General features: G+C 48.8%; 1 protein-coding gene across 2 annotated transcripts in view; it reads left to right on the top strand.

Moving 5' to 3' along the window:
- The window catches only part of MDGA2 (MAM domain containing glycosylphosphatidylinositol anchor 2), a 359555-nt gene that overhangs the window by 202041 nt on the left and 135190 nt on the right, over positions 1-22324 (top strand). For both annotated transcript variants that reach the window (XR_008450022.1, XM_054067864.1), the window contains exon 6: positions 10423-10692. Coding sequence is in view for 1 of the 2 variants with exons in the window: in XM_054067864.1 (XP_053923839.1) it covers positions 10423-10692 (270 nt within the window). In the remaining variant the exon portion in view is untranslated. The remainder of the gene's footprint in view (positions 1-10422; positions 10693-22324) is intronic.

Here is a 22324-nt window from a genome sequence, read left to right as displayed (position 1 = left end):
GTCCACAGAATGAATAGTTCATACAGTGTGGGAGCTGTGAGCTATTGTCGTCGTCTCCAGAGCGTAACCACCGAGGAAGTGCTCTGAATAGCAAACGGATCCGCCTCCCTTCCTCCCTGTTGGAGCTATCAATGCCACATCTGTGCGTGAACGGGAGCACGAGCAAAGTGCGAGTCATCAAAGTGCTGCTGCTGCTGGATGGAACGCAGCCAGGCAGATCGGAATAAAGAGATGAATCACCAAAGCTGCATCCCCATTGGTTAAAAAACAGAGGAGTTCAGAAAAAAGTTGGGGGAGGAGGATAAAGAAAAAGGCTATTGAGAGTGGAGGGGGAGCATCGGGAGTTCGGCACGGTTACCTGGGCTGGCGCTCGCATACAGGAACCGGGATGGTGTTACACAGCAGGAGGACGGAGTCAAGCTGAAAAGGGACCTTGTTAAACAGAATCTCTGCCTTTGCTTTATTTCTTTCCCTTAACTCCCTTCCCTGTTTTCCTTACAACCTCATAATTTTCCATTCTTGATAGTACGCTGGATGTCAGCCGGCGCTGAGCGCTCGCAGCCCAGAAAGCCAACTGTATCCAAAGCAGCGTGGCCAGCAGGGAGCGAGGGGATCCTGCCCCTCTGCTCCCCTCTGGGGAGACCCCACCTGGAGACCTGTTCTGGAATCCCCAACAGAAGAAGGAGATGGAACTGTTGGAATGGGTCCAAAGATGATCTGAGGGCTGAAGAACCTCCCGTACAAGGACAGGCTGAGAGAGTTGGGGTTGTTCAGCCTGGAGAAGAGAAGGTTCCGAGGAGACCTTAGAGCAGCTTCCAGCACTCAAAGGGGTTCCAGGAAAGCTGGGGAGGGACTTTAGCGAGGCCTCTTGTGACAGGACAAGAAGTAATGGTTTTAAACTAAGGAAGAGTGGATTTAGGCTGGATATTAGGAGGAAATGTTTTGCTGTAAGGGTGTGGACGCCCTGGCCCAGGTTGCCCAGAGCAGTGGTGGCTGCCCCATCCCTGGAGGTGTCCAAAGAAACATTGGATGGGGCTTGGAGCCCCTGATCCGGTGAGAGGTGTCCCTGCCCATGGCAGGGAGTAGAACTGGATGGGCTTGGAGGTCCCTTCCAACCCAAACCATTCCATCATTCCTGCAAGAAATCATGGCTGTACGTTAAACAGATGCATGTGCACACATCTATAGAGAGGATAATTCAATTACATTCTCTTACTTCATTCTGCATAGAAAATAATTCACAGAACTGGAGGAAATAATGTCTTGTCATTTTATTCAGCGTAGATGAGTGAGTTGTCAAGGGCATGAATTTCTGCCTCTGCATTGATATTACTGTTAAAGTATTAGTTTTCTTTTGCATTTCCGGTTAATCCTTAAAGCCAATTGTGACATTTTCTCAATTCCCTATTCCCACTTTAAATACATGTATTTGTCTCACTGTAATTACAGCACACGTTGCCATCGTGTTTTTTCTATACGCTGCATCAATGACAGATGTCTGACATCCCCGTGCAGTCTCTGTCTCAGATACCCACCCCAGGCGGCAGCAGAGACACTGCTTCTTTCAAGTTCAGCGAACATCAATATTGCCACGTTGATTAGAAGATGTTTCCAGTCCTCCTGCCTACGATCCCATGGCAGCTCAGCTTAAACTGGAAGGGTTCACAGAAATGGTTCTCGGGCCCTGGCAGGGGCTGCCCAGGAAGGTGGTGGAGTCCCCGTCTCTGGGCAGATGAGGTGCTCTAGGACATGGTTTAGTAGTGGACAGGTATGGTGAGTGGTGGACCTGGAGCTGTTTAGCCTGGAGAAGAGGAGGCTGAGGGGAGACCTCATCTGTGTCTACAACTACCTGAAAGGAGGTTGTGGTGAGGTGGGTGCTGGGCTCTTCTTCCAGCTAGCAAGTGATAGGAGAGATGGAAATGGCCTCAGGTTCCACCAGGGCAGGTTCAGATTGGACATTCAGAAAAAACTTCTTCACTGCAAGGGCTCTCAGGCCCTGGCAGAGGCTGCCCAGAGAGGTGCTGGAGTCCCCATCCCTGGAGGGGTTTAGAAGCCGGGCAGATGAGGTGCTGAGGGATCTGGTTTAGTAGTGGACAGGGATGGTTGACCTCAGTGGTCTTTTCCAACCAAGCGATTCTATGATTCTAGGATTCATTTTGTTGCTGAGCTGGGATGTTATATCGAAGGTTCTTGGTGAATGGATCTTGTTAGGGGTGTATCCTGGGGTGTTAACGATGACTGAATGACTGCCAGCTTTATGCTGGATCTGAGAAAATTTGTCCCTGTCATTAATCAAACCTGGTGAGCATTACGTGCTGTATTATTACTCTGTGATGATCAGTGTATGTTGTAGCCACATTGTCTAATTCATCTCTATCTGTCTGTTGTCAGCACCTAACTTGGCTTGTTTGTATGTGCTAATAATTGCTAAAAAAGCTGATGCCATTCTGATTTAAATTCTCCTTAGTGACTTGGCTCGCAGGGCCATGGATTGCGACCCAGAGCACTTCCAATAGCACTTTGTCATATGCGCTGTGGAGTCCACAGCCAGGCTCTACTGCCCGATGAGATATATTGGACGCAGAAGCAATACTTGCCCACCAAAGCCTCTGAATTAAATTCCCTTCAAAAAGGCTGCAGCTGCAATGTGAATGGGGACCTGAACGGTTTCCCTCGGCATGAGTAGCGCCTTGTTCTTCGCAGGGAAGAGCTCGCGGTGGCACTGCGGCTTTCTTTGTTCCCTGGCAAACCAACCATGACTTCGAAATGTGGGCCTGGCGCTCGGAAACCCCTGCTTCTAAAGGGCGGTAAAGATGCAGAGCTCTTTTCAACACTGAGCCGTTCTCATTGCGATGTCCAAATACGATGTTTGGAAAGCCTGTTCCATGCACTCGCCCATGGAAATATTTACCAAAGCTCGCTATTGTTTGGTAGTGAATTTTACTATTCCTGTCAAAGAGGTGAAAAAAGGTTTCCGCTGGGCAGGTTGCCTGTCTGAGCCTCTGCCGGTGCTGGGCTGAAGGTTCTGGCTGGGACAGGCTTTGCTTGCCAGACCTGGATGGTCCAGCCTTCATCTCGTTAATCGTAGAATCATGAAACAGTTTGGGTTGGAAGGGACCTCAAAGCCCATCCAGTTCCAAGCCCCTGCTGTAGTCAGGGACATCTCCCACTGGATCAGGGGCTCCAAGCCCCATCCAACCTGGCCTGGAACCCCTCCAGGGATGGGGCAGCCACCACTGCTCTGGGCAACCTGGGCCAGGGCCTCCCCACCCTCAGCGTGAAGAATTTCTTCCTAATGTCTAATCTAAATCTTGCCCCTTCCCCCTTGTTCTATCACTCCAGGCCCTTGGAAAAAGCCCCTCCCCAGCTCTCCTGAGGACCCCTTCTGCACTGGAAGCTGCTGAAAGGTCTCCCTGGACACTTCTCCAGGCTGGACAACCCCAACTCTCTCAGCCTGTCCTCATAGTAGAGGTTCCCCAGCCTTTTTTCATTACCTTTTCTGGACTCATTCCAACAGTTCCATCTTCTTCTTACGTTGGGGATCGCAGAACTGAGCACAGGACTCCAGGTGGGGTCTCAGGAGAGAATAGAGGGAAAAACTACCCGGTGACTAAGAGTCATCTAAGAGAGATCTCAGCCAGGGTGGAGCTTTAGAAGTGGCTTTGGGAGTGATAGTGCGCTCTGTTTAATATTGACTCCTTTTGGCAGGGATATTTTTGTTACATTAGGAATTCTGTATAATCGTATAAAATATCATACGTGAGCACCTCCTGTGTCTCTGTCAGTTCTGGTGTTGAGCATTTGTGTTGGCTCTGATGCTCTTCTTTCCAAACCAGTACTGAACGTTATTTAGAACTATAGAATCCATCACTAACTCCAGTCCTTGCTGGTGAAACTAAATTTTGTAAAACTTAGATATGAAAATCATAGAGTGATTAAGGTTGGAAATGACCTCTAAGATCCTCCAGTCCAACCATCAGCCCAACACCACTGTGACCACTAAAGCATGTCCTGAACTGCCGTGCCTACAAGTTTTTTGAATCCTTCCAGGGACGGCAACTCCACCCCTGCCCTGGGCAGCCTCTGCCAGGGCTTCACCACTCTGTCAGTGAAGAAATGTTTCCTTATATCCAATCCAAACCTTTTCTGGTGCAACTTGAGGCCATTTCCTGTCATCCTAGACACGGGAGGTGTAAATTGCTGCCTTACTGCCACTGCCATACATGCCTTTTTAAATGGTCTTGGTTAGGACCATGTGAAAGCTTGTTTGTAAGGATATGAAGGTCTTCTCAAGCCTCCAAGAGCTTAGGTCTGTAACTGTCAAAAGCTGAACAGGTAGAACGTCAGTCCTGGCTCCAGCCGTGTTTCGGGAACAGGCTGGGCTGTAGCAGTGGAAGGGAACTTGGTTCACAAGTTGATGTGGATGCCATTGTGTGAAACCACTTGTATCTTGAAGGCTGAAGCCTGACTCCCCAAAGCGATAGATGTAGGAGAGGCAAACCCAGTACATTCCAGGGTTGTACTTGGAATACACGGCTTCATGTACTACTTTGAACAACTGTCATTTTAATAAGAGTCAGATCATTTGCAGAAGCTTTTATCTCCTCTACCTTCTGACTCAATTACACAAATTCCTTCTATCCAAACAACTATCGCAGCTCAAGCTGCTGGGGCTGCCTCGTGGGTCTCCTGCTTGGAGTTCTATCGTGGTGAGTGCTTTACGAATGCGAAGGCTGTATAAAGACACGCGTTGTCCCCGGGGATCAGATCTTACCTCTGTCCTTAACAAGAGCCATCAGGAGGCATTTCAGAAGGGGCTGTGGATCACGTGCAGTAGGCAGATCTGTGATAGTCTGCCCTCCCGGTCCAGAAGCAGATACTATTTTCTGCCCTGAAGCATGAGTTCTAATAATCCTTCAGCAATATTTGGGTATAATCATCAACTATTATAATTGCTCGGGATCATCTTGGCATCATTACAAATGCCTGCTCCATTTTTTAACCACGCTGGACCAAAAAAAATTATGGTGCAGCAGTGAGTTACAGCAGAAATCTGAACCGTGGAGGTGGCATTTAGCTCCCAAATTTTAGAAATAAATAAAAGAGACAACAAATCCATTTCAGAAAGAGGATTAGGCCAAATTTTGTTTCCTGAAAGCACAGGGATCTAAAAGGATTTGCAAAACACGGGGGTCGATGGGAGATTGGCACATGTGCGTTGTTAAAACCAGCGCTTTCTGCCCAGTCCCATCTGAGGCTTCTGATGCATTTGTAAATCCTCATCCTAAAGGTGGGATTGACGTCACCCATCTTCTGCCATCTAAATTGTACCTGTCGAGCTTAGGCTAATCTTTGGGCTCCGTCTGCAGGCAGCGGGAAGAGACAGATACCACAGGGGAAGGTTCTGGCCAGCGGATAGCTTAAGGTAGATAAGAGGAATTGCCTGGTGGCAGTACCTCTTGCTGTCATTGAAACTGGAACAGGAAGAGCTCTCACACGACAGCGAGCGGCGCCTCCCAAGCTCAGACAGGAGCAAGTCCTAAACTTTATGTCTAACAAGTTTGCTTAGAAAATCTGGAAGGGAGAGAGATTCTGCAGCAATGCTGAGCAGCCCAGCCCAGGGCTTACTGACCATACTGTTTTGGAATTTTGTTGTCGTGCCTTTGTTACTGATTTCTGTGTTACGGCTTTGCATTCTCAGTCTGGAGGGAGGAGCATCTGCATTGCTGCAGCATCCTACGGGGAGCAGTTAGAGGTGTTCCTTCGCTTTGGGAGAGGAAAGCATTTCTGGATAGAGTCAAACAGATGCACTATCCGTTAAAGCAGATCTGCAGAAGCCCTACATGCTGTTAATTAGCCCAAAGTCATTACTCAGATCTTCCAGCAGGTGACTAAACTTAGCCTCATTCATTCCTGCGTCTAGATCCAGGCTGACACACAGAAACAAACACAAGTATGCTCTAACTGAGAGCTAAAACCATTTTTCTGCCACCCATGGAGTCTGAGCTGGATTTATCAAGTGTTCGGGATTTTTTTCCATTTGTCTCCTTTATTCCCTCACTAACTCTACCTGCTTCTCTCTTTTTCTTGTCCATTTTCTTTGCTAAGTCAGTCAGAGCTGTGATGAGAAACCACATGTCTCCAGCTCATGTCTGGCACATGAGCCTCTGGATATCGACTATCACCTTTCCCGTCCATGGCTGGAGGGAGGAGTGGTCAATGTTGATTGTGTTGAGAGAGGGGGCTGTGATTTCTGAGATGGGTGAGGGTGAATGTGCTTCAGTGGTGGAAGGACGAAGTCCAAGAAACCACCAGGAAACTTGATATAATCATAAAACATGTAGGAAGAGACCTTGGAGTCCATCCCTTTCCAAGCCCCTGCCACGGGCAGGGACACCTCCCCCTGATTCAGGTTGTTTAAAGCCCTGTGCAGCCTGACCTTGTACACCTCCAGGGATGGGGCAGATACAGCTTCTCTGGACGACCTGGGCCAGACCTTCACCATCCTCACAGGAAAATATTCTTCCTAAGATCTCATCTAAATCTACTCCTAATCTCTCCACTCCTAGAGAAGAATTCGACAACGTGCATGTGGCAATAATTCAGGCAAGCGCTGTGGTAGACCCATTTCTATCCTTGGTTGCAACATAAAGCTGAAACTAAGAACTGTGTGTTCTTGGTGCGTTGTGAAATGGTGCAGATGATCTGTAGTGTTGCAAGCAGAGAAATAACAAAGAGTCATGGAATCATAGAATGGTTTGAATTGGAAGGGACCTTAAATATCATCCAATTCCACCCCACCTGCTACAGGCAGGGACACCTCCCACTGGATCAGGGGCTCCAAGCCCCATCCAACCTGGCCTGGAACCCCTACAGGGATGGGGCAGCCACCACTGCTCTGGGCAACCTGGGCCAGGGCCTCCCCACCCTCAGTGTGAAGAATTTCTTCATGATGTCTACTCTAAATCTTCCGCCTTCTAATTTAAAGCTGTTGCCCCTCGTCCTATCACTTCAAGCCTTTGTAAAAAGTCCCTCCTGAGGTTTCCCGGAGACCCTGGAAGGTTACTATAAGGTCTCCTTGGAGCCTTCTCTTTTCCAGGCTGAACAACCTCAACTCCCTCAGCCTGTCCTCCTATTGGAGGTGCTCCAGAAATAGCTCATTGTTGGTGTGGATTCATATTCTGTTCGTAATAACCCTTTATATGGTGCACTGAGTTTCATTTGCTGGAAATCTTAAACTCCACTCTGAATTTCTTAATATCCTTACAACTAAAGCAGGATTTTAAAGGTAGTAATTAAGTGTATTGCTGGATTTTTGTTTATTTGTCTAGGGATAGGTTGTAGTTAAGTGCAATATGTGGTGTAAGCAAAGAGAAATCGCTGCATGCAAACCATAATTTTCATGTACTTGAGTGTTTTGAGTGCTGTGATGAAAGGGATGCATCACAGCATTTTTATCACATCAGCCACTATCTTTGTCTCCCTACCTGAAGGATAGCAGAAGGTCCCATTTCATCTGCAAGATTATGAAGCCATTAGGGTAAACAGCACCACCAGGTTGGGTTGTCATTGCTGGAGCTTTCATCTTTTGTTCCGAGTTTTGAAGCGTTATTTGTGGTTCTCTTGTTCCCTGTTTCGTTACCTGATGTTTAGTGAGAGCAGAGAGCAGCTCCGTGCCAGAGCTGTTCGGCAAAAATCATTAAACTCGGGAGGGAGAGAAAGAAAGAGAGGACAGCTGAGTGCTGCCCTCTGGTTGGAGATGACCCCACCGCTCTGGAGCTCAGCTGTAGTCGTACAGTGGCTACCTGGATCCCCACTTCAGCTGCCTTCGCCCAAGCAAAATCTACTTACGCATGAAACATGATATATTGCCCAGTTTCAGACCTATAAACCCGAAACAGGAATTTGCAGCGCTACAGACTGGGGGAAGAATGGCTGGAGAGCTGCACGGAAGAGAAGGACCTGGGGGTGCTGGTTGACAGCCGACTGAATATGAGCCAGCAGTGTGCCCAGGGGGCCAAGAAGGCCAACGGCATCTTGGCTTGTATCAGAAATGGGGTCACCAGCAGGGCCAGGGAGGTGATTCTCCCTCTGTACTCAGCACTGGTGAGACCGCACCTCGAATACTGTGTTCAGTTCTGGACCCCTCACCACAAGAAGGATGTTGAGACTCTGGAGTGTGTCCAGAGAAGAGCAACGAAGCTGGTGAGGGGCTGGAGAACGTCTGACGAGGAGCGGCTGAGAGAGTTGGGGTTGTTCAGCCTGGAGAAGAGGAGGCTGAGGGGAGACCTTATTACTCTCTACAACTGCCTGAAAGGAGGTTGTGGAGAGGAGGGAGCTGGGCTCTGCTCCCTAGTGACAGGGGACAGGACAAGAGGGAATGGCCTGAAGCTCTGCCAGGGGAGGGTCAGGTTGGATATCAGAAAAAAATTCTTCACAGAAAGAGTTATCGGGCACTGGAACAGCTGCCCAGGGAGGGGGTCGATTCGCCTTCCCTGGAGGTGTTTAAGGAACGGGTGGATGAAGTGCTGAGGGACATGGTTTAGGGAGTGTTAGGAATGGTTGGACTCGATGATCCAATGGGTCCTTTCCAACCTTGTGATTCTGTGATTCTGTGAACTATGAGGTCAGAGGATGTGAGCAAGGAGGCACTGGCACAGTGGGCAGAGCTGACTTGATTGCTGTTCATAACTACGCACGGTTTCTTCACCTTGGAGTTGGTGACATGAACCCTGGAATTCATGCTGGGAAGGATCTGCAGGGTCTCGCAGTGGGAGGCGCTGGAAGATGGGGTGTTCCTTGTAAACCTTTGCTCCCCTGCTCTCTTGAGGTGTTTCCCCGGCTGAGGGTTGCCTGTTCTCTCTGTGCTGGGACAAGGTAAATGCAAGTGGTGCTTCAGGACATGGTTCATTCGGCACGGTGGGGCTGGGTTGACAGTTGGACTGGATGATCTTAGAGGTCTTTTCCAACCTTAATGATTCTATAAAAAGCTTCCCATTTGTGTGCTCGTCCACGGTTGTTCTGAATGCAGAGAAAGCTGATTCCTGTTGGGTGAACCCCAAATAAAGAAAACTTATGACATAGTTAACTCTTAAGGCATTTGCCTTAAAGGATTAGTGCGTATACCTTTAATATTTAAATAAGATTCCTCTATAAAGCAGAACACATAGGAGTATCTGAAATAATGAGGACACTGATATGATTTTTGAGCGTAATGTTTTTATTTCCTTTCATTTTGTTGCTCTCACATTTTCCGGTCTTCTTTGCCCAGAGTTTCATCCCTTTTCCTTTATTGCTGTTTTCATTTAGCATCACTTTCTGTCCCAGCAATCTGTATTTATATATTGGCTCATCATTTCTGTGGTTTAGGGTTTGTTTTCAAGTGGAGCCCGAAGTCCAGCACGGGCGGATCCCTCAACACAGAGGACAGGGGATGTCACAGCTCAGACTGTGATTTTAAATCATAGAATCATAGAAAGGTTTTGCTTGGAAGGGACTTTAAAGATCATCCAGTTCCAACCCCCTGTGCCAATGCCCCACCACCCTCATTGTGAAGAATTTCTTCCTAGTGGAACAAATTATTCCTGTGGAAGAGAAGGCTGTGGGGAGACCATCGAGCAGCTTCCAGTGCTGAAAGGGGCTCCAGAACAGCTGGGGAGGGGCTCTGGATCAGGGAGGGCAGGGACAGGACAAGAGAAATGGGTTTAAGCTGAAAGAGAGGAGATTGAGATGAGCTCTTAGGAAGAAATGTTTTGCTGTGAGGGTGGGGAGGCCCTGGCCCAGGTTGCCCAGAGCAGTGGTGGCTGCCCCATCCCTGGAGGGGTTCCAGGCCAGGTTGGATGGGGCTTGGAGCCCCTGATCCAGCAAGGAGTGGGACTGGATGGGCTTTGAGGTCCCTTCCAACCCAAACCATTCTATGATTATAACTCCAACTCTACGGGTTTATCTCAGTTGGCAGCCAAGTCCCAAGAAGTTCATCGGGAAGGCCAGTGGATTAAGAGGGCTGGTTTTCGATGGGTAGGATCTGACTTGAAGGGAATGACATGTTTTCCGTGCCAAATAAGAAGATTGTTATTAATTCCTTTCTCCCAGAGTGTAAAATCCAGCTTGCTGGCACCTGTCCCTTACCTTATGTGTTCCTTCCCTAGTAGAGCCGCTAGGTTGTCCATACGGAAATTCTCATCTGCCATTTGAACAGCAGGGTGAAAGATGACTGAGCGGGGTTTAGAGCATGGTGAGAAATGTGTCAGTGGGGAGAACACCAGGATGGAGAACAACCTTCTTGGAGAGCACTCAGTTGATCAGAGTGCTGTAGCTGAAGTGCCTTTGGTTATCTCAGTTGGTTTACGTGTGCTTCTCAGGACTGAGCAATAGTGCAGATGTAGCCCCACTACACCTTTCTCTTCATCTTGTGTCTTGCAGCATCTCCTTCAATTAAGCTTCTTGTGGATGACCCAATAGTGGTGAACCCTGGAGAAGCAATCACGTTAGTATGTGTGACGACAGGAGGGGAGCCAACCCCCAGTCTGACGTGGGTGAGGTCTGCCGGCGTCCTGCCCGAGAAGACAGTCCTGAATGGCGGCACTTTAACGATACCTGCCATCACGTCAGAAGATGCTGGCACGTACAGTTGCATCGCCAATAACAATGTTGGAAATCCTGCTAAGAAGTCCACCAACATCATCGTAAGAGGTAAGATGAGCTGGCAAACAAGCAGCCTTTACCTTGCAGGATAAATCGTATCCCAATCTGAAGGGATAGCCATGTTCACTTTGGGTGTCCTGTGTTTCCAAATGTATTTCTGGTCATTTCTAATGATGTATGAGATGAATTAATGCTGGCTTCAGATGTGCAGTGCCTCTTGTGCTGGGCTGGAATCTCTTAGTTGGGGCAGCTTTCCCATCCAAACTACAGCCAAATCACAGAATCATGGAATTGTTTGGGTTGGAAAAGACCCTTAAGATCATCAAGTCCAACCGTAAACCCAACGCTACCCAGCCCACCACTCAGCCCTGTCCCAAAGTGCCATATCCTCACAGGTTTTAAATCCCACCAGGTATGATGACTCCACCACTTCCCTGGGCAGCTCTGCCAGAGCTTGGCAGCCTTTTGGTGAAGGCGTCTTTCCCAATATCCCATCAAAATCTCCGCTGGGACACTGTGTCATCTGGGCATTGCCCGTGCTGATGCGCTGCCTGTGCCGTCTTGGCAGTGGATGCATCCCGACCTCCTGGAGATGTCATTACCTACTTCACCCTTTTCTTCCTCCTCATCAGCTGAAGGCGTTACTGAAATTAAGGCTGTTGTGGCTGCTGTGAATCTGCTGCCATCAGACAACTGCTCCTCGGGTGGGAGCTTTAGATTAGTACCTATGCTGTAATTATAATAAATAGCAGGATGAATACCTGTCTTGGCTAAAAGTAAGAGAAGAGTCCTTGCAGAACAATTACTGCCAGGTCAAGAGAAGCTCTCTCCGGTTGTTTGTCGCTTTCTGAATAAAACACTGCCAGGGACACAGCCTCTTGGTTTGAAGGAGTTCAGTTGGCTGATAGGCACCATCGGAGTGGTTTAATCTCCCTGAACCTAACGGTTTATCTGAAACTAATTTTCTATAATCTAATCTGTGAATGGGGGTGAAATATAAACTCCCATCTTATAGGAGCATTAAATAATAGCATGCGATTAATCAGCCTCGGGAGAAACTGCTGCACAAAGAGCCAGTGGGGGGAATATTTTATGAGAGCCACAACCCCTGTTCGCTTCTCATGGCCCAACATATCATAGTCTTCAGCAGGACGGGGAATTGGAAGCTATTTTGGTTCTGGGGGTCAGGGAGATAGCGTTGCATCTGCAGGAGTTTATCAGATGATGTCCACATATTTATTTGTAATATTTTATTTCCATTTGAGTTTTTGACATTTGGCTTCAGGGTTTTGTTGTCAAGAGGCAAAAGCGGTCTTGTATGAGGAACAGAGCCTCGACATTAATTTGCTGTGATTTACAGTGGTGATGAGGCTGTGAAGTGGAGATGCGAGTGAAACGCACGCTCGGAATAAGCAAAGGGAAAGGGAAGGCTTTGTGTGAAAAGAGATCTCGATGTTTTAATTGACCCAGCAGACACCACCAGAGAGCCCAGAGGAAAAGCCAAAGTCCCCAGGCCCCCGCAGATACAAATTGCCTGAGCCACAGCAGAATAATAATATAGCCTCACATTTTTATTTATAGAAGACTGTGCCTCTGAGATGCCTGCGAGCTGCAAGATGTTGAACAAAATATCATTAAAGCACTTGAGGTGATTTTTTTCCTTTGTTCCTCACCACTGTTAATTCGGAGAAGGGACCGCAAGGAGGAACAGCCCATTAAATAAATGAGACGCAGCTCCCTTCCAGCACCAATCCATTGCGACCTGTTCTGAATTCCCCCTGTTGTTTCTGTTAGAGGAAAAGAGCTGTCTTTGAGAAAACAATCTTTATTCTGTTCTTGGTTGATTCGATTGATTTCAGGCTGAGAGAGTTGGGGTTGTCCAGCCTGGAGGAGAGAAGGATCTGGGGAGACCTCAGAGCAGTTTCCAGTGCTGAAAGGGGCTCCAGGAAAGCTGGGGAGGGGCTCTGGATCAGGGAGTGCAGGGATAGGATGAGGGGGAAGAGTTTTCAACTGAAAGAGGGGAGATTGAGATGAGATCTTAAGGAGAAATGTTTTGCTGTGAGGGTGGGGAGGCCCTGGCCCAGGGTGCCCAGAGCAGTGGTGGCTGCCCCATCCCTGGAGGGGTTCCAGGCCAGGTTGGATGGGGCTTGGAGCCCCTGATCCAGTGGGAGGTGTCCCTGCCCATGGCACGGGGTGGGACTGGGTGGGCTTTGGGGTCCCTTCCAATCCAAACTATTCTATGATTCTATGAAAACAGAGAAAGAATAAATGCTCTCTCATTTCAGCAGTTCTGGCTGCTCACCAATTCCAATTAAGAAAGTCTCTATCTGAGTGTTTTCTTTAGATTAACGAGTTCTTTAAATGATTGCAAGTCTGCTAGCGTTTGAGTATTGGTGGGTGTTCTCATCAGTGGCATCTCCACATCCTGCTCTCAGGCCGATAATTAGAAGAGCTTCCCACAACATATTTCTAGACAAACCCACTAGACAGCAGAGGAAGCTCCAAGAGAATCTTGCCTCCTCTTTTTCATGATGTTCTACTCTTTAAAAACAAACAAAAAACCACTTTCAAGTAACCAATCCAATACCTCCCTCTGGATAAACTGGAACACATTCCCCAGAGCAGTGGTGGCTGCCCCATCCCTGGAGGGGTTCCAGGCCAGGTTGGATGGGGCTTGGAGCCCCTGATCCAGTGGGAGGTGTCCCTGCCCATGGCAGGGGGTGGCACTGGATGGGCTTTGAGTTCTCTTCCAACCCAAACTATTCTATGATTCTGTGATAAAGTCCCTGATAACCTCCAGCCTGAGGTGTGGATTTTTGTCCGTGCTCTGAAGGACGCTTGTGCATCAGATTGGGAAACGGAGAAAGGTTTTACACATCTTAAAGTAGGAAGCACTGAAAAAACTTGGAAGGGTGTCAGCGCGCACCAACTTTAATTTGTTGCCTCGTCTGCACCTTCTCCCATTGCCTCCTTTAAATAGATCTTTCATCTCTGCCGTTGTCACTGCGACATTTATTTTAGTGCCAATTGACTCCGTGTGACTTTTCCTCCAGCAGAAACATTGTGTCTGGAGTTAATTTTTCAAAGGGATGGGATTCCCCGTCAGCTTAAATACAAAATAATAATTTTAAATGACCTGTGCTCCAGATGAGCACAAAAGCTTTTGCTGAACAAAAAGCACTCTGGGGAACTGCATTTTAAGGCCGAGATTGCTGAAAGGACCTATTCCATTATGTCTTCAAAACTCTATGTGAACTGTGAGGTAGTGGCTGCTAAAGGGAAGGTGGGAGGGGAAGACTGGGATTATGAAATAAATTAAATTTTTGTTGCTTTGTAATGAATTTATAGAAGAAAATCCTGTAACTCGGTATTTCTGATGTCCAGTCTGGCACATCTGCTCACCCTTCTGCTGCCCTGCAAAGGCTCTGTTTATCCCTGAGCTTTCTCTTAGGAGTTTCCTGTGTTCGTGTATTCCGTGTGGATGATTTCTGGGTCAGGGCAGTTCCAAGGACAGTCACAGGCTGAGCAGGAATGGATTGGGAGCAGCCCTGGGGAGAAGAACTCGGGGTGCTGGGGGAGGAGAAGATGGACATGAGCCGGCAACGTGCGCTCGCAGCCCAGAAACCAACCGTGTCCTGGGCTGCATCCAAAGCAGCGTGGCCAGCAGGGAGGGAGGGGATTCTGCCCTCTGCTCAACTCTGGTGAGACCCCACCTGGAGCCCTGTGTCCAGTGCTGGAATCCCAACATAAGAAGGAGATGGAGCTGTTGGAATGGGTCCAAAGGCCATGGAGATGATCCAAGGGCCGGAGAACCTCTGCTGTGAGGCCAGGCTGAGAGAGTTGGGGTTGTTCAGCCTGGAGAAGAGAAGGCTCTGGAGAGACCTTAGAGCAGCTTCCAGTGCTGAAAGGAGCTCCAGGAAAGCTGGGGAGGGGCTCTTTACAAGGGGCTGGAGTGACAGGATGAGGGGGAATGGATTTAAACGGGAAGGGAGAGGATTGAGATGAGACTTCAGGAAGAAATTTTCCACGCTGAGGGTAAGGAGGCCCTGGCCCAGGTTGCCCAGAGCAGTGGTGGCTGCCCCATCCCTGGAGGGGTTCCAGGCCAGGTTGGATGGGGCTTGGAGCCCCTGATCCAGCGGGAGGTGTCCCTGCCCATGGCAGGGGATGGCACTGGATGGGCTTTGGGGTCCCTTCCAACCTAAACCATTCCAGGATTCTGTGAAGTGAAGGATAAAAATAAATTGGTCTGGTTCTTTGCTGTCACCCCTGAAAGATCCTCTGGTGCTGTTAAGAGCTGTGAGCAAAGCTCTCATGGTCTGGTGCCGAGTGCCAGAGCAGAGCCAAAGTTCACAACTTTTATCCAGAAGATGGAAACAGGGTTTTGGCAGCACCCATGACAGTCATCACCCATCAGTTTTGCCGCTGCTGGATGCCGGCCAGTGGCAGAGTGATGGGTCCATCTGACATGCGTGTTTGTTAGCTGGCATCGTCCGTGGTGGTGAGACCGCTGGCCGGGAATGCCAGGCCCAGCATGCCAAGTCTGAAACACTGGGGGTTTTATGCAGATAGGAAAAGGACCTTTTTTCTTCCTCCTTTTTTCCCCTCTCTGTGTTCTGGGAAGGTCTCAGAGCAGACTGATGATACTTGTGATTATTTCATGGCTGGAAGAAGCTGAAGGCCTTGGCAAATATCCGTACACATAAACCAGGCATTGCTCCACCACACAGAAGTGCCGACCACCGCTGACTTTGGAATGAGGGACTGAGCAGGCGCCTGGAGCTTTGTCACCATGGTGCTGCAGGCTCCGGGAGGCTGGTGGAGATGAGCTCCCCAGGATGGTGGAGGTACAGCAGCCCCACTTTCAGTACCCATGGATGGTTGTGCTTTGATCAGGGCAGACTAGAAAGCAAGAGTGATTCCATGGAAGTACTAAGGTTTTGAAATTCGTATTCTGGAATAAGACTAGAAGGTTCCTCCTGAGTCATCGAATCCAGCTGTCTTTATCCCAGGCATCCATTTGATCTCATCTGTTGTATCATCTTTCTTTGTAAAATAACCACGTCCACTTGCATTTCCAGTATCTACCTTCCAGAATCCTTCCAGTTCATCCCAGGAGCCTCTTCCCATATTGCACTGCACTGACATTGAGATTCTCTCTCATTGCCAGATTGGACGGACCTTGGGCTGCCTGATCTAGTGGGATGTCCCTGCCCATGGCTGGGCCTGGAACTAGATGGTCTTTAAGGTCCCTTCCAACCCAAATGATTCTATGATTCTATGATTCTATGATTCTATGATAACGTGTATGTGGTGGCTTTGCCATCCCTTGTAAGCAGCTTTGGAATGGACTCAGGCAAGCTCTGCAAAACCATGTCAGGATGGAGGGTGGGGGTTTGCCTTTGCTGAACCACCCTGGCAGTTGGGGACCTTTCAGCCTGTGGGGCTCTCCCTGCCCTCCCTCTTGCGTTGTGCCAACAATGCTTGTGTTTATCGCTCTCTGCAACTACCTGAAAGGAGGTTGTGGTGAGGTGGGTGCTGGGCTCTTCTCCCGAGAAACAAGTGATAGGACGAGAGGAAATGGCCTCAAGTTGCACCAGGGGAGGGTTAGGCTGAACATTAGAGAAATCTTTGCAGACAGAGTGCTGAAGCCCTGGCAGAGGCTGCCCAGGGCAGTGGTGGAGTCTCCATCCCTGAGGTGCATTAAAAAAGTGTAGATGTGACTCTACAGGCCAGGGTTTAGTAGGCACGGCGGGGTTGGGCTGGCAGTTGAGCTGAATGAGCTTAGAAGTCTTTTCCAACCATAATTATTCTGTGAAATTTTTATCAGAATATTGAGCCTTAATTTCCTCCTTGTTTTAACACTTACCACCTTCCTTACTTTCCGCTGTGTTTTGATGAACAGGACAACCTACCTTCCTCCAGTGTGGGATTTAAATGGACCTTTTAAAAGTGTGTGCACATGGATTTGGGGAAGGATTCTTGTGCTAGATGAGGAACGGCTCTGTAAATCAGAGACTGGGTACCAGCCTGGACTCCCAGCCCTCACCAGCATCCCCGGCTCTCCCATGGGAGCCAGCACCTCTGCAAGCACCTTCCCAGGGCTTCTTCCAGCTTTTTAACCATGGAATCCTGGAATGGTTTGAGTTATAAGGGAACTCAAAGCCCATCCAGTTCCACCCCCTGCCATGGGCAGGGACACCTCCCACTGGATCAGGGGCTCCAAGCCCCATCCAACCTGGTCTTGAACCCCTCCAGGGATGGGGCAGCCACCACTGCTCTGGGCAACCTGGGCCAGGGCCTCACCACCCTCACAGCAAAACATTTCTTCCTGAGATTTCATCTGAGTCTCCCTTCTTTCATCCTAAAACCATTGCCTGTCATCCTTTCCATGCACTCCCTGATCAAGACCCCATCCCCATCTTTCCTGGAGCCACTTTCCTTAGCTGAAGCTGCTCTAGGTTCTACCCCACAGTCTTCTCCAGGCTGAACAACCCCAACTCTCTCAGCCTGTCCTCACACATGAGGTGCTCCAGCCCTCAAATCATCTCTGTGGCCTCTTCTGGACTCGCTCCAACAGCTCCATCTCCTTCCTGTGCTGAGGGCTCCAGAACTGAACAGAGCTCCAGGTGGGGTCTCCCCAGAGCGGAGCAGAGAGACAGAACCCCCTCCCTCTCCCTGCTGGTCCACCGCATTGGATGCAGCCCAGGACCCGGGTGGTTTCAGGGCTGCAAACACACACGTCTGCCTCCAGTTGAACTTCTCCTCCCGCAGCACTCCGAGTCCTTCTCCAGCGGGCTGCTCTCAATCCTTTCTCCGCTGAGCCTGTAATTGTGCTTGGGATTGCCCCACCCCAGGTGCAGGACCGTGCTTTTGGCCTTGAATACAGTTTAGTCCCAGAAAAGAAGGACATGCAGCTGTTTGTTTGTCCCTGTGGGTGAGATTTCAATAAGACAAGATTTTACCCTTGAAAACCCGATCCTGCCGCGCATCCAGCTGCTCTCATACGTTACCTGTGCGCTACCCAAAAAGTTTACAGCTCTGAGAATGAATGTGTAAAAAAGTTGAGCTTCAGACTTATAATAAGTCCATTTATTTTTATTATCTGCTGTGGCAGTGTCGGGCACGTGCTCCCTCTCCCAGGCCGGGCTGGATCAGGGGCGAGTTCATAAACCAGTCCCATATAAAAATGTAGATGGGTTATTGATTCTTCTGCCCTTTCATTAGGGCTTGCCAGCTTTTTTTTGTGCACAGAAATTAGATTTTTAAATAAGTTTGCTGCTCTGCAAAACATCTTATGGTGCCTGTTGGGCACCGCGGAGCTATAACGGTGTAAGAGAAAGGATTTAAAGAGGCAATGTTCATTTCATCTCTCTCCTTCTGACCCTCGCGGTGTGGCTGCCTTTGGTAGCCACTTTCTTGCTTCTCCAGGGAGCCAAGGAAAAAAATTATCCTCTCTTTGGCTCAGTTTGCCAGCAGCAACTACCAATTAACTATTAAGTAGCCAAAGATTTAGGCTAACCTCCCACACGAGGCTGAGGGAGTTGGGGTTGTTCAGCTCAGAGAAGGCTCCGGGGAGAACTCAGAGCAGCTTCCAGGACTGAAAGGGGCTCCAGAAAAGCTCTTGATCAGGGAGCGCAGGGATAGGATGAGAGGGAAAAAGTTTTAAGCTGCAAGAGGGGAGATTGAGATGAGATCTTAGGGAGAAACATTTTGCTGTGAGGGTGGTGAGGCCCTGGCCCAGGGTGCCCAGAGCAGTGGTGGCTGCCCCATCCCTGGAGGGGTTCCAGGCCAGGTTGGATGGGGCTTGGAGCCCCTGATCCAGTGGGAGGTGTCCCTGCCCATGGCCGGGGTGGAACTGGATGGGCTTGGAGGTCCCTTCCAGCCCAAACCATTCTGTGATTCTATTATTTCAGCAGAAAAGAATGGAGTTTTTCAAAGTTTTATCTCATCTTGAAGGGAGAGGAAGAGAAAACAGTGCATGAGGTTTTGTTCTGATGTCACAGAGATACTTTGATGACCTTGAAATGCATTTTAAGGTACTTGCATTGTATCAGGCAACTGTGGAGGAGATCGGGAGGTATCTGCCAAACCTCACAAATCATTTTCGAAAGTTTTATAGGATCTGGATTAATTTTTGAGGCACTGAACAGTGGAATAAAAACAAAGCGTTGAGGGGAAATGCATGCTACATTGGAGCAAATCCACGCTCTAACAAACCCCTTCGGTTGAGTAAAGCTCTTGTGCCACACCAGAAGTAGGAGATGAGGACAATCCGGTGTGGAACCTTTGGAAACTGGAGGTTTGCTCCAGGCTTTTAAGAAAGGGAGCACCGCGTGCCGGGTGTTGTTTGCAGTGTGTGGACAAAGAGAAGAGCGAAGATTTGCAATACATTGCTTTTTGGCATCCAGGAACACTCAGCAAGGCTATTATTTTTTTGACAGCTTTGGCACAAGGATTAAACTTCATAAAGGCATTGGCCCTGGAAAACACCCAGCTGTTATGTGCCGAGGGTTTATAATTGGTTTGGCAAGTGCTCAGCCCACTGGAGTTGTGTCAGCTCCTCTGGATTGTTTAATTTAGATCCCAATGCTTGTCTGCTTGTGACAAGGCTCTTGCAGCTCCTGTTTGCCGGCGAGATGGGCACTCAGAGGGATGAGGCAGCCCTGAGCCCTCTGATCTGGTTGGAATCGTGTGCAGGACGTCGGCTTGGTGAGCTGCGCCCGTGTGGGATTGGGAGCGTGGCGAATGCTTGGGGGTTTTGCCATTTCTTCTAATTGGGGTTTAAAAAAGTACTGAGTGCCAGCTGCTAATTCATCTCCTCTGCTTATTAATCAGCCTTCGGTCGGCTGTAGAGCGAGTCCAGAGGAGGCCACGGAGGTGATCTGAGGGCTGGAGCTCCTCTGCTGTGAGCACAGGCTGAGAGAGTTGGGGTTGTTCAGCCTGGAGAAGAGAAGGCTGTGGGGAGACCTCAGAGCAGCTTCCAGGGCTGAAAGGGGCTCCAGGAAAGCTGGGGAGGTGCTCTGGATCAGGGAGGGCAGGGACAGGATGAGGGGGAAGGGTTTTCAGCCAAAAGAGGGGAGATTGAGATGAGATCTTAGTAAGAAATGTTTTGCTGTGAGGGTGGGGAGGCCCTGGCCCAGGGTGCCCAGAGCAGTGGGGGCTGCCCCATCCCTGGAGGGGTTCCAGGCCAGGTTGGATGGGGCTCGGAGCCCCTGATCCAGTGGGAGGTGTCCCTGCCCATGGCAGGGGTGGGACTGGATGGGCTTTGGGGTCCCTTCCAGCCCAAACCATTCTCCCAAGTGACAGGGGACAGGACAAGAGGGAATGGCCTGAAGCTCCATCAGGGGAGGTTCAGGTTGGATATCAGAAAAAAATTCTTCACGGAAAGAGTCATGGGGCACTGGAACAGCTGCCCAGGGAGGGGGTCGAGTCGCCTTCCCTGGAGATGTTTAAGGAACGGGTGGATGAAGTGCTGAGGGACATGGTTTAGGGAGTGTTAGGAATGGTTGGACTCGATGATCCAGTGGGTCCTTTCCAACCTGGTGATTCTGTGATTCTGTGATTCATCCATTTTTTTTATATTTCACCCTTCTTTACCCACCTTAATATGTTTGAGTTTGCTGTGTCTGCTTAAGCTTGGAGGTGGGAGCAGCCCTTCACTAAGCAGGTGGCCTCGCATTGTGTGCTGCTCCCTGGTAGGACACTGCAGTTTCCGTCCCCAGACCAGCTTTATACTGGTGGGATTCTACTGGGACGACTCCTGCTGTTCATCAGCAGGGAAGCGCAGCCAAAAAGTTGTGCAGTCTCCATCCTGGAATTATCATCAAGACCTGAACCACCTGGTCTCTGGTCATGTCTGGCCTTTCTTTGAGCAGGAGATTGGTCTAGAAACCTCTTCAGCTCCATCAGCACCAGAATATTTGTATGAACGTGGATGTGTTTCGATGAATGGTTTTCTGTGAACATAGACATGTTTCTTATGTCTTTCCTGTTCTGATGGTGCTTATTTCTCTTGAATATTTACTTCTAAAAGCCATTAAAAGAGAAACTCTGCTGTATTCCACGTACTTTGATCTCAGCTTCATCTTTTTAATGGATCACGTACTGACTAACTTGTAAACTGGAATATTCTTCCTTACAGAGGAGTGCTCACCTCCCCTTCCTTCAAAAGTAAAGCAGAGCAAGAAGTAGAAGCTAATTAACAAGAGCACACGTAAATCCAGACATCTGCCACATGGCACCTCCAGAATAATAAATCCTTTTCTTTTAAAAAAATAAGAAGCATTTATAAAAATAAGAGAGAAGGCCTGAAATCTCTCCACAGTATTTGCATTTAAATTGAAAGTGTGAATGCATCTGGTCTCGTAAGTGCCAAATAATTACTTGATATTAAGAAGTTTGGAGATGCTCTGGTGGAAGGTGCTTGACAACTTAATTGTCCTGATAGCTGCTGGAAGGTAAGGTTTGAAAAAACTTTAAGCTAAAACCTTGTTGACAGAAGCAAAATGAATTGTTGTTAAAATGCTGAGAATGCGTCTTTTTTTAGCAGGAAAAGTCTGTCTTTGGAGAGGAAGGTGACTAAAGGGAACATGCAGGCAGCATAATTTTGTCCAAATTATTGACAGGATGAGGGGGAATGGCTTTAAATTGGAAAGGGGAAGATTTAGATGAGACATTAGAAAGAAATTCTTCACTATGAAGATGGACACAGGTTGCCCAGAGCAGTGGGGGCTGCCCCATCCCTGGAGGGGTTCCAGGCCAGGATGGATGGGGCTTGGAGCCCCTGATCCAGGGGAAGGTGTCCCTGCCCATGGCAGGGGTGGGACTGATGGGCTTTGAGGTCCTTCCACATGCAAACCATTCTGTGATTATCTTACAGAGTCCTAAAATACCTTATTTAAGAAATCTCTGTTCTGAGAGTGGTCAGCTTTGGTGCATTCTTCTCAAAAGCTCTGGGAATATTTATGCACTTATCCTGCTTTTTAATGTTCTCCTTATGACCCAAATAATGTGCAACTTGCCTACTTACTTTATACTGGAGAGACTTCTTTTGCATGAAAACATCAAATAACATTATCGGCTGCTAATGTGGGTGTAGCTGTTTCCGTGCAAAGCTTATGGGTGATTCTATTTGATGTTGGACTGACTTCTTAATTCAGAACAAAATGCGCAGATCTCCTTCTGGAATAAGAAGTTTTCCATAGCTCAGTTGTAACCAAGCAGTTACAGGGTTATGGAGGTGAGGTGCTCAGGGACATGATTAGTAGTGGACAGGTATGATTGGACTCAATGATCTCAAAGGTCTTTTCCACCAAACAGTTCTATGATCCTTAAGCTAAGAGAGCTTTCCCTGCTAGAGGGGAAATAAAATAACTATACAGCTGGGGAGGCCCTGGCCCAGGGTGCCCAGAGCAGTGGGGGCTGCCCCATCCCTGCAGGGGTTCCAGGCCAGGTTGGATGGGGCTTGGAGCCCCTGATCCAGTGGGAGGTGTCCCTGCCCATGGCAGGGGTGGGACCGGGTGGGCTTTAACGTCCCTTCCCACTCAAACCATTCCTTGATTCTATGCTGACCTTGCAAAGCTGGTGGTCCCCCATTGGACAAGAAGGACTATAAATAACAGAATACAAATTAGATGCAACTGCTGTGTGGCTGAGCTGGCAAGGCTTTGAGTGTTTAGTT

The sequence above is a fragment of the Cuculus canorus genome, chromosome 5 (genome assembly GCF_017976375.1).
Source record: "Cuculus canorus isolate bCucCan1 chromosome 5, bCucCan1.pri, whole genome shotgun sequence".
NCBI lineage: Eukaryota > Metazoa > Chordata > Aves > Cuculiformes > Cuculidae > Cuculus > Cuculus canorus.
Note: the sequence above shows the minus strand (reverse complement) of the source record. Positions and strands in the feature narration are given on the sequence as shown.